The sequence below is a fragment of the Staurois parvus genome, unplaced genomic scaffold, assembly GCF_062004578.1.
Source record: "Staurois parvus isolate SC_StPar_1 unplaced genomic scaffold, SC_StPar_1.0 ptg000461l, whole genome shotgun sequence".
Lineage (NCBI taxonomy): Eukaryota > Metazoa > Chordata > Amphibia > Anura > Ranidae > Staurois > Staurois parvus.
The window spans coordinates 964,907-977,500 of NW_028318257.1; the positions used below are offsets into that span (position 1 = coordinate 964,907).

The 12,594-nt window shown below is 41.9% G+C and overlaps 1 protein-coding gene across 1 annotated transcript in view; it reads left to right on the forward strand.

The window, feature by feature from the left end:
- Window positions 1-12,594, forward strand: part of URB1 (URB1 ribosome biogenesis factor) — a 100,130-nt gene that overhangs the window by 29,011 nt on the left and 58,525 nt on the right. Inside the window, exons 15-18 of the mRNA XM_089688935.1 lie at window positions 113-226; window positions 1,525-1,641; window positions 11,070-11,208; window positions 11,403-11,573. Of these exons, the coding sequence (XP_089545061.1) occupies window positions 113-226; window positions 1,525-1,641; window positions 11,070-11,208; window positions 11,403-11,573 (541 nt within the window). The remainder of the gene's footprint in view (window positions 1-112; window positions 227-1,524; window positions 1,642-11,069; window positions 11,209-11,402; window positions 11,574-12,594) is intronic.

The window sequence follows — 12,594 nt, forward strand, 5'->3', positions numbered from 1 at the left end:
TGTTTTCATCCCCCCCCCCTCCCCAAACTATCAAAGAGAGGTCTGAACAATGGATGTAGTTGCCACTATTAAACGAAAGAATGCATGCCGACCTGTACTATTTCCTTTACAGGATTCATCTGATGTCGGAGGAGGGGAGAAGACTGTATTTTATTTGCTTCTGAAAATGTTTGTCACTTCTCACAAGGCACAGCTGAAAACATCAACCAGGCTTTTGATCATTAAGGTAAGGTTTAATTTGTGCCCTTTTGCAGATCTTTTCGTATATGAATGAGTGTAGTTAAACATGAAAACAGAAGTGTCATATTGCAGTTTACCAGTCCTCAGATGAGATGGCTGCATTAGTTTTCTATTCTTCAGGCATGAAAGAGAGGTCACATGAAACTGCTGTAGGGGGCCCAAGATCCATCATTGTCTGAGCAAAGAAACAGGTTCACTTTAATGCCCCCCTCTCCCAGTAGCATATAATTGCCTTTCCATTGCTTTCCCTGCTCACGTGCCAAAGAAAAGCCTGTGTATCGTACGAGTCGCTGGAGTAGTAGGACACAGGGCAACCGATACCCACTTACTCCTCCATACCTGAATGTAGCAGTTATTCCCCTTTTTTGGCACCTGGTACCAAATAGAGCAGCAGGGAAGCAAAGGAAAGGTAAGTATATGTTGCTGGTTAATGCAAACCTGTTGCTTGGCCTTAAATGGGGAACAACAGATTTGCCTTAAATTTGCTATTTTGGTTGTACGTGTTTACTATACTGTGTAGAGAGTGTACATATGGTGCAACTAGGTACCTGCATAAGGTCCCAGCTTATAGCTGCTGCAGCAAGTTACTATTTGCATATCATTGTCAGGCGACCCAGAAGAAGAGGATCCTTAGTAGTAAAAATATACTCCGTGCTTATTCGGTCAGCCACTTCCATTTGTTTTCTGCTAATTACTTTTATTTAGCCACAGGTTTACTTAAAAGTGAGTCCTTGTCCTTTTGATGTTAGATGTTCCATATAATAAGCAGTAATCTCTAAAACAAGCCCTGACACAGCTGCTGAGTCACCGTTGGGGAGCTGAGCTACTCCGACTTCATTTTGGAGGACGTCAGTGCTTCTACTGTGAGCTTTGAGGAGAAGTTGCTCTGCAGTGCCTGCAGCTACAGTGCTCAGTGAGGGCTTGAAAGCTTATTTAGTGATTTGAAAGGAAAGGTAAATGTGTTCACAGCTTGACCAATGATTTGCTTTAGGTGAACCTATCACAGCGATTCATAGTGGCTAAAGCCTTCTATGTTAAGCCATAACTTGGCATGAAAGGACAGTTTTACATCCCTGTCACACAGATTGCTAGGTTTAGTGGTCTGCGGGGGGGGGGGGGGAATTAGGTCCGCTGTCAGGCTGGCTATGCTTATTCCCAGGACTGCACAGTGCATTATAGTGGAAACTGATCTAGTAGGCCATAAAACAATAACAATACACTTTTTATATTACAGGTGGTTGATCACAGTATTTCAATTTTTTTTTTTTTTTTTTACTTCTGTAGATCCTGCGGGACAGCGGTGTGTTTGAGTACACTTGGCAGGAGCTGGAGCTGTGGCTGAGGTGTCTGGATAAAGTGGAAGAGAACTCAAAAGAACTGGTAATCCAGTTTTTAGAACAGGTACCAACAGTTGTTGAAAATATCCATTACAGTGTGTGTGTTCATCATTCAATGCATAGCCTGTTTTAATGTCTTAGCCACGGGGATGGCAATAGTTAGATCTCTCAACTAGAGTCTTTGGCATTTTTTCCTCCTCCACCATGGCAGCATGCATCTCTTCTGGATTCTCTCTAATATTAACCACCTCCCGCCCGCCATATAGTAATATGACGGGTGCAAGGTGGTTCTCTCGTTCTAGGAGGACGTCATATGACCTCCTCCCATTCTCATTGCGCATGCGCGGCTCAGGGAGCGCGCAGTGCAGCGATCGGCGGTGCGCTGTGACCCTTGGACACAGCGGATCACCGATCACGGAAAGAGCCGAAGATGTCGGCTCGGTCATGTGATCAGCTGTGTCCAATCACAGCTGATCACATGTAAACAGGGAAATGCCGGTTATCGGCACTTCTCTCCTTTCGAGCTGTCATGCTGACAACTTGAGAGGAGAGGAGAGCCGGTAATCAGCTTTCCGCAGAGGGGACATGTACACTGATCATCAGGGCACTGATGATCAGTGTGCCCTGATGATCAGTGTAGCCCCAGCAGTGCTACCTGTCAGTGTCCATCAGTGCCTTATGTCAGTGCCTCGTGCCAGTGCCCATCAGTGCCACATATCAGTGCACATCAATGCCACATGTCAGTGCCCATCTGAGCTGCCTTTCAGTGTCACCCATCAGTGCCAGTCAATGCCACCTATCAGTGCTGCCAATCAGTGCCGCCTATCAGTGCCATGTATCAGTGCTGCCTTTCAGTGCCCATCAGTGATGCCTGTCGATGCCCATCAGTGCAGCCCATCAGTGCATCCTCATTAGCGCACATCAGTGAAGGAGAAAAATCACAAAATTTTATAACAAAAACTAACTTTTTTCCAAATTTTCAGTGGTTTTTGGTTTGTTTAAGAAAAAATAAAAACCCAGAGGTGATTAAATACCCCCCAAAAAAAGCTCTATCTGTCACAAAAAAATTATAAAAATTTCATATGGGTACAGTGTTGTTTGACCGTACAATTGTCATTCAAAGTGTGACAACGCTGAAAGCTGGAAATTGGCCTGGGCAAGAAGGGGGTATAAGTGCCCTGTAGGCAAGTGGTTAAAGGGCTGAATGTTTCATAATCATGTCTTATATGTATTGCCATGAGGAGATCACCATGTTCAACCCCAGAAAAAAAACAACTAAAACAGTTACATAATAAATAATACAAAGGATAGAAATGGGACTTTAGAGGTGCAATTAAAGTCCCTAATGATGTACAACAGTTAAAATATACCAAATACAAAATATTTTATTAACGGATATTAAAATTTATAAAATAAGTATGCAGAAGCAAACATGTACATTTTTTTATAGACTGTTGACAGAGTCCTTTACACAAAATCTTCTACATATTTTGCCTTCAAGGCTTTTTCAGGAAGTTACATGTGCGAAGGATACTAATTAAAATACTTAAACAGTTTGGTATCTAATTTAAAACAAAAATGTTGTTTTTTTTAAAGCCAGCTGCCTTGCAAGTGCTAAAAGAGGACACTGGTCTGTCAACAGCCCCAGACTCTTATTTTTTTTAATTTTTTTTTTTAACAGAGGCCAATGGGATTTTTAGCAGTTTTCTAGTGCCATGATCCAGAGGAAACCTGGATCAATCTGCCAGTGTTGGGGAACTCAGGAGGTAGATCTATTGGCTTCCAGGTTCTACAACAGGTTGTGTCCAATGTGAGAGTCCCACTGGAAATAGGGGTTGGTTGCACTGGTAGTACTTTAGGGACCAGTTCTCCCTCATCTGTGCCTTCCCTTCCTGATTCAACTATTGCTGCGTCTTTTGCACGCTATCTGGGAGGTGGTAACACTGATAATAGTGGTAGCCCAGCCTAGCCAAGGATGGTTTGGTACACCAACATAGTGAATCTGGCAGCGGACTCTTTGGACACTTAACCCCTTCACGCCTAAGGGTAAAACAAATCTAAATGCCTAAGCACAATTCTGCAACGTTGACGTGTTAGTAAAACCGTACATATCGTCACAACTACTTTGTACATCCAGGTGGATTATACCTTGTTTTTTTCAGGACAAATTGGGCTTTCATTTGGTGGTAAATGGTCATGGATAGCTCCTAATTTTTTTTTATTATTAAAGGAAAACTGGGCCAAAATAGTAAAAAAAATCATTTTTTTAAATTTAACTGTGTGTTTCTTGTTACGACCATAACCTACCACCAAAGAACAACTCAAAATACATTCTCCAGTTCTTGACGATCGCAGCGATACCATATATGTGTATGTTATTTGTTGTTTGTACCCGTAGTACAGTCCAGAAACAGTGCGCATTTTGTTTTTGTCTTTTTTTTTTTTATATAAAACACACTGTCACTGACATTGACATTAACACTAACTGACACCAATTTTTTTTTAAATCCTGACCTTTGACCCTGACCTTTGCCCTTGACCCTGACCTTTGACCCTGACCTTGACCCAAACACTAACCCTGGTACTGAACTAGATCAAACCTTGATCTAGGTATTTTTCTTTATTTTTTCTTTTATTTTTTAATATTTATTTATCTTTTTTTTTTTTTTACAAACTTTTTTTTCTCTCTCTGTGTCAGGAGTTCGAGAGATACAATGTATCTCTCTTCTCCATTCATAGAGAGAGAGAAAACAAGGGGGCCGGGCTGCACAGTGATTGATCACTGTGATAGCCAATCAGAGGCTATCACAGTGATCACGTGACCCGGAATCGGGAGTCCCGGGTCCCGATCGTTAGAACGGGACCCGGGGCTCTCAGTGACACCGCGGTCTTGGTGCTGGGAGCGCGCCGAGCGGCGCGCTCCCAGCACAAAGACAGGTACGCAAATATGCGGCCCCACGGAAAAAAGCCCAGGTCCGTGAGGCCGCATATTTGTGTTACGTCGGCGTCAAGGGGTTAAATTCCCGCCAGACCTATTGTCTTAGGTCCAATAGTGTATCCTGCTTCACGATCGCTCAGATTGAAGGCTTGTCTACTGAAGCCTAGGTCTGGAAAGATCAGGGGGGTCTTGGGTCCTGTTATTTCCGCACTGTTGAGCACCAGGAAGCTAGCTTCAGGGAGCTTACATTACTGGACCTGGAAATCGTATTTGCCTGGTGTGAAGCTAGGAAGTGGTTCCCGTGGAAATATGTGATTAGGAGATTTTTGTCCTTTCTCCAATTGAGGGGGGGGGGGATTAAATTGGCTCTAAGTACCATTAGGAGTCAGATTTTGGCTCTAACCATTTTTTTTCCCAGTCCCGCCTGTCAGTCCACCCTTGTTTCCTTGGCATTTAACTTGATCTTAGCTGTCCTTGCAGAAGCCACCTTTTGAACCAATTTGAGAAACTAAGTTGGTCCTTTGATTTGGAAGGTGGTTTCTTTGGCTCTTTCATGTAAGGAGCCGTTCTTTGTCTTGCATCATGATATGGTGATGTAGCATGCTCATCCATATTTCTTGCCTAGACTGGTTTCTAGTTATCATTTGAATCAGGACAGTGTCTTGCCTTTCTTTTTTCCTAGTCCAAAGTCAGCAGGGGAAAGATCGATGTATAATCTGGATGTAGTTCGGGCAGTCAAGATTTACTTATGTTTGTCGGCACAGGTCAGGAATCCTGGTTTGTGCTGCCAGAATGGCCCAGGAAGGGCAGGTGGCATCCAGGTCAACTATTTCTCATTGGATCCCCCAGTTAATCATTCAAGCCTATGGTTTGAAAGGACAAAATCACAGCCTTTCAGGTGAGAGCACACTCTACCAGGAGTGTGGGGGCATCTTGGGCTATCAGTGGCTCAGGTTTCCAAGGCTGCTGCATGGTCTTTAGTTCATACATTCACAGGGTTTCACCAGGTGGATGTCAGAGCAGTGGCAGATACTGCCTTCGGCCACAGTGTGTTACGAACAGCAGAGTAGGTCCTTTGGGATTATGGTGGTGGTTATTGTTGTGTCTCCCAACCCTCAGGTTTTATTGCTACAAAGACATGATTATAGCCTGCTCTGTGTCGTGTGATGTACGATAAAGAAAATTGGACTTTTCCTACATACTTACCTGTAAAATCCATTTCTTGGAGTACATCACCCCTCTTTTTGGAAATTCACTGCTTGCTACAAAACTGAGTTATTTCCTGTATAGGAGGGGTTATATGGGGGATGACTTCCTGTTTGATTGATCTGCCAGTGTCCATTCACACATAGGTGGTGCATAAACCACATAGTAATTATTATATCCTGCTCTGTGTCCCATGATGAACTCTAAGAAATGGATTTTACAGGTAAGCATGTAGAAAAAAATCCTGTTTTCTCTTTGCTCACAAAGGCCAACTGGAGCAGTGGAATAAAGGTTAATGTATGCTGTAAGGCAGGTGGGAGAGTTGGGTGGTCTTTTTACTTTGCCCTGCATGGGCAAAGTAAGGAGTCCTTTTAACCTCCTTGGCGGTATTCCCGAGTGTAGCTCGGGGTAACATTTCAGTACCACTAACGGTAACCCCGAGCTACACTCGGGAATACCACGCGGCACTGCTCCGGCATTTGTTCTTCACTTACCTTGTCCTTCGCTCCCACGATGTGTCCCCTGCAGCCTCCCCGGCCATCTCCTCCGGCCGATGCCGGCATCCGGCTTCTGTGTCCTGTCCCTGTGACGTCGGGACGTACGGGCGCCGCTGGCGGCGGGAAATTTAAAATTTTTTAAAAATGTCTTTTTTTTTTTTTTTTACATAGTAAAACATTGCTGTCTCAACCAATTTCACATACATTTTGTCCCTAATGCTTTGTCCTGCGCCCTGCTTGCATTTTGTCTGTTCTTTCTGCCTGGAAACTGAGAAACGTTCATGGCGTCCAAAAAGTGTCCCTTTAGGTCAAAAGCGGTTTAGATCAGCTAGAGAACAGCGATAGTAAATCAGAACCACTTGCAGAATTGAGTGATAATGATTTGTGGGGAAATTCGTCATCAGACACTGAAAACGATTTTGCGACTTTGCTCAGCAATGTGCTAACTTGGCGCTATATTTCACATTTCAGTGTTTTTGGTTTGATTATATTATTGAATTAAATGTATTATTATTATATTATTATTTTTTATGATTATTTATTAAATTATAATTTATGATCACGTGTTTCAAATTTTATCATACCCGGGATGTTTACTAGACTCTTGTTCGGACAGATTACAGTGAGTGATTCCTAAGAATTACAGGCCTACAATAAAAAAACTACATATTTCCATGCAAAAAAATGGTACCGCTTTCAGCACCAAAAATCGGAAAGAATCATACCGCCAAGGAGGTTAAAGCTGACCACTACACAGTTGAAATACATGGAACCTCTGTTTGTGATCTTGTTCATCTAGTATAGAATATTACACAACCCTGCCAGACTGCATAGCCAGGCTGGTGTTTACTGAAGTTAAGTAATACAGGTTTTTTTTTTTTAAATTATATCTTTATTAATTTTTTTTTATGCAAATCCATTTTAAACCAACAACATGCAATATAAAAAAACATATTTAATTACAATCCCCGTCCCGCCTCCTCCCCCCTCCCTTTGTCTTCTTTATCTTACCATTTACTTTTTGTTCTTCGTTTGTTAATCTATCTCATCGTTTCCCCTCCTTTTCTTTTTCCTCTATTTTTCCTTTCATTAAAAGATGGAACAAAATTGTATTTTTATATTGCTTCACCAAGAGCTCTGATTTATAAAATAAGCAAGCCCACGGGTCTATCGATACTAATCTTCTGGATCTCTTGTATATATTGCGTTATCTCCCTCCAAAACTCCTGTATTTTGGGACAATCCCACCAGATATGTGCCATTGTACCCTTACTCCCACATCCCCTCCAACACTGGGATGAAACTTCTGGCCTTAATTTATGCATCACATTGGGTGTAATATACCATCTTACTAGGCACTTATAATTCATTTCAACTATATTCATATTCACCGCCCCATGTGTTAAACTATACATTTTATTTTTTTGTTGCTTATTCAATTTTGTTTAAGCTCCATTTCCCACTTCTCCAAACATTTTTGGGATGCTAGTCCCTCTTTCATTAAGTATTTTATATATCCTTTGAGGTAATATGTTTCTGTATTCTATTTGTACTCAACAGTTGCTCTAAAGGATACATTTCATCCTCATTCCTTAGTGGTTGTGGAAGCTTTGCAACAAAATCTCTTATTTGGAAACACCACCACTCATCCTGTGTAGAAAATAATTCCTTCTTATTCTTCAACTCATGTAAAGAACATGAAAGTCCTCTATTCACAATATTGTGCATTTTTACCCATTTCCCTGAAATACTGTCATTCCCGGGTGGGAAAAACTTGTTCCCGTCAATGGAATTGACAGTGAATTAAATTTCCAATCCTTCTGCTTATATATTTCATCCCAAATCCTAAGTACATTCTGTGTCAAAGTGCTTGTGTCCTCGTCCCATGTGCGAAATTCCTGTGGTATCCAAATAAACTTTTCTAGTGGTGCCTTAATAAGTGAACTCTCCATTCTTACCCAGCTTCTCCCCTGTATATTGTGTATCCAGTCTACAGTTTGTAATAATAGCACCGAATTATATCTCCTAAAATCTGGCATATTTAACCACTTGCCGCCCGCAGATAGCCGAATGATGGCTACACTGCGACCAGCCAGTTCTGGGAGGGCGTCATATGACGTCCTCCTGGAACGCGCTCTCCTGCGCGCCTCCGGGGGCACGCACCTGGCGATCTCTGTGATCGCTGTGTCCTACGGACACAGCTGATCACGTGATGTGGTAAAAGGACAATCACAGCGGCCTTTTACCACGTGATCAGCCGTGTTCAATGACATGCTGATCACCGGGAAATGCAATTGCCGGTTCTCGGCTGCACTTTCCTTATGCTGTCAGAGTGAGGAAAGTACTGCCGAGAACCGGCAGTTGTGAGAGCAGTGATCGGCACTGATGATCAGTGCCCTGATGATTGGTGCCCAGCAGTGCCACCCACCAGTTCCGCCCACCTGTGCCCAGCAGTGCACCCACCTGTGCCACCCAGCAGTGCCACACACCTGTGCTCAGAAGTGCCACCTACCTATGCCCAACAGTGCCACCCGCCTGTGCCCACCCACCTGTGTCCATCAGTGCAGCCCAGCAGTGCTGCCAGTCAGTGCCCAGTGTTTGTGCCAGTCAGTGCCCAGCAGTTGCGCCTGTCAATGCCTGTCAGTGCCCAGCAGTGAGGCCAGTCAGTGCCACCTATCCGTGACACCTCATTAGTGCTGCTTATCAGTGCTGCCTATCAGTGCCACCTCATTAGTGCTGCCTATCAGTGCCGCCTCTCAGTGCTGCCTATCAGTGCCCATCAGTGCTGCCTATCAGTGCCCATCAGTGCTGCCTATTAGTGCCCATCAGTGCTGCCTCATCAATGCACATCAGTGAAGGAGAAAAATTACCTGTTTGAAAAATTTTATAATAGAAACAAAGAAACTTTTTTTTTTTTTTTTGCTGCACTTTTTTTGTTTATAGCGCAAAAAGTAAAGTGCCCAGCGGTGATTAAATACCACCAAAAGAAATCTCTATTTGTGAGAAAAAAATGATCAAAAATTTCATATGGGTACAATCTTGCATGACCGCGCAATTGTCAATCAAAGTGCGACAGCGCTGAAAGCTGAAAATTGGCCTGGTAAAGAAGGGGTATAATTGCCCGGTAGGCAAGTGGTTAATCCCCTTCTTTTTTTTTTTTTTGGTACTATTATCATCTTAATTATATTTATCCAACCTATCCTTTTATCTCATTTATTAGTGCGATATAGTTTTCCTGATACAGATTTTATTTTATATGTGATGTTAGTTTTATTCCCAAATACTTTTTCTCTACATTTAAAGGGAAACTTTTTGTAGAATTTGTTTCTCAACCTTTGAAACATTTGTTTAATATTTCAATTTTCAAGGGATTAATTTTCAGGTTAGATAGCTCTTCATATTCGTTCATTTTTCTCATTAGGTTTGGTAATGTTAATCTGGGGTTTTTAATATAATACAGTATATCATCTGCATATGCTGCCACTTTATGTTCACTGTCCCCTGTCCACATTCCCTTAATACCTACACTATTTCTAACAGCTGCTAATAGCGGTTCCATGGAGGTAACTAACCACAATGGGGACAGGGGACATCCCTGTCTTGTTCCATTATACATGTTAAAAAATTTTGATAATGAACCATTTACCTTCACTGAAGCTGAGGGGCTCCTATATAACTCTTTAATCCACTGTATCATTTTAGGTCCGATTCCTAATCTAATCAGCATATTGAACATAAATCCCCAATCTACTCTATTAAAAGCTTTTTCATCATGAATAATTCCCGTTTCCTCTCTTCTTTCATTCTTTTGCAGGATAAGCAATGTTCTTAAACCGTTGTCCTTTCCCTCTCTGCCCAGAATAAATCCCACTTGGTTTAAGTGTATCCAGTCAGACATAAACTCTTTCATCCTGGTAGCTAGCACCTTCGCATAAAATTTTGTATCCGTATTCAACAAAGAAAGGTGTCTTATAGCTGCGACACTGAGACCAATCTTTCCCCTCCTTGGGTATTACTGTGATATATGCCTGTAACGATTCCTCCCTCATCTTTGTCTTTTCTCCTAATGCGTTCATATATGAGCACAGTTTAGGGACTAGAGGTTCTTTGAACTTCTTATAATATCCTACTGTAAATCCATCAGGTCTGGGACGGTTTCCTACAGCTGTACTCTTTAATGCTAAGTTGGCTTCTTCTGTTAAGTAATACAGTTTAATTACCTTCCTGTCCCCTGCCTGTACTTGAAGAGTAAACAAGCAGCAGCAGAATGATGATGCGTTCACTCTTTTCCATGGAGGCACGTGTGCTAGCAGCATAGCTTGGTTGACTTAGTTCTAGCCCTCCCTTTTCTGTCTGTACAGTGTATTACAACAGGCTGATTCCAAGAGAGGTTTTGCTACTTAAACTAGTTAAAATGACTCTAAAGATTATTATTAAAGAGCAGTCTTGATCCTTCTTTTCTGGGGTCCCTTGTCGGCACGCCTGTCTCTTCCTGTTCGGCAAGTGCCCCCATAGGAAAGGGCTTTGTGAGGGCTTGATTCCGAACCTCTCTACCTGCATACATAGACACAGATGGTGTGGATTGGGAGCCCCCTGCTTCCTTGTTACAAGATTTTATTAACAGATTGTGTAAATCAGTTTTAAAGTGTCAAATGGTGGTGTAAAATATTAAATTTAGGATGGGTTTGAGGTCCTTTTTATATTTTTTTTTTTTTAGGTCCTCTTTTCCATCTAATCCTGTTCTCTTCTCCCTTTTAATAGCTGCCGCTGGAGGGAGGAGCAGTGACGTTGCTGTCAGAGATGCCCACAATGACCTATTCTTCTTTCAGTTCTAATTTTGTTTCATTTCAGGCTTTGGTCAAGCTGGTATCTAACCCGTATCCATACACAGATAAGGCTGCTGACTATGTTCAAGAGGCCACCGTGCTCCAGTCCAGTTTGGGAAACCAGGATTCCGAAACAGTCAGCATTCCCATCTCCCACATAGATGGTGTGTTTATATCTATAGATTTCATTTTTTTTCTCATTTGCTGTATTTTATGTTCTTAAAGGATATGCTTCCTTTAAAGCTGAGCTTTAAAAATATAGAACACCAGTTGGGCATTCATTAAAAAAAGCTAATACATTTCAATGCTATGTACTCTAGAACTCGAATACAGCATCTAAATGTTGTTTTTACTGCAGATGTGATGGACATGGTGGATGTCATTGTTGAAGGCAGTGAAGGCTTGGATGAAGAAGTTGGCTTTAATCTTGATGAAGATATGATTTCTCAGACGTTTCCTTTCAGTGCTGTGGTTCCAGCAGTACTGGAAGCCAGGAGTAGGATTCTGACATCAGAGAAGAATGAACATGGTAAGAGCCTTATTTACAGTCACTGCTTCAATTTCCTAGCCCGATTCCTACAGTGCAGTGGATTAAAAGAACATGTACGTTGGTACATGCTCAACACTAAGTAAGACATTGAAGACCAGAATCGCAGCTGTGGTCTGTTCTTAGCTTGTTTAAAGCTTTGTTTGCACATGTGATTACTGATAGTGCTGAATGTACTTATGTCATGTGAGTGCTCCCTGCTGTAGCTCTTAGCTGTCCTTTATCCCACCCTTGAGACAAAATTTTTGCCACTGATGTCAACGATAAGCCACTATTTCTAACACTAATACAAATGATAGAGCACTATTTCTCCCACTGGCACCAAAGGTGAGGCAGTATTACTCCCACTGACCCCCAGCCCTGGGCCATTGTTTACGCCCATTGACTACCAACCCTGGGCCATTGTTTACTGTTACTGACCACAGATTCTGGGTTTACTCCCACTGACTTCCAACCCAGGGATTTGTTTACAACCACTGAGCTCTGACTCCATGACATTTATTACCACTACTGGTCCCTTGTTTAAAAAGTTTGGGAGCCCATGCATTGCCAAGCGAGTTTAATTCCTTAGTAGATTACGAAGTGTATTTTGTCAATTGGTCACTCTGATGTGATGAGTTCCAGACCAGTAGGTGGTGGGATTGCACCTGGAATACTGAAAGAAAAACATTGGTGGATTTATTTACTATTGAAGATTGCAAGTGTTCTTTATTTCTTACACATTGGTTTTGTGTGCACTGCCTTTTATTATTGTCATTTGAAGATTTTTGTTAAGGTGTTTAGAATGTGTTTAAGATATTTATGTACACTGAATAGTTAACATTGTAGTGCTGTGTTACTGGATACAGATATTTATATTCAATCTATTATATTTAGATTGATGTTGGATGTCTGATTCTAAGTAACAAAGTTTGTAGAGACCCTTACTTCTGTTATATGTTGAAGCGCTTGTTCCATAATTCCTAAAGTGGCTTGCCATACTGGACTAGCTAGTTCCTGAATT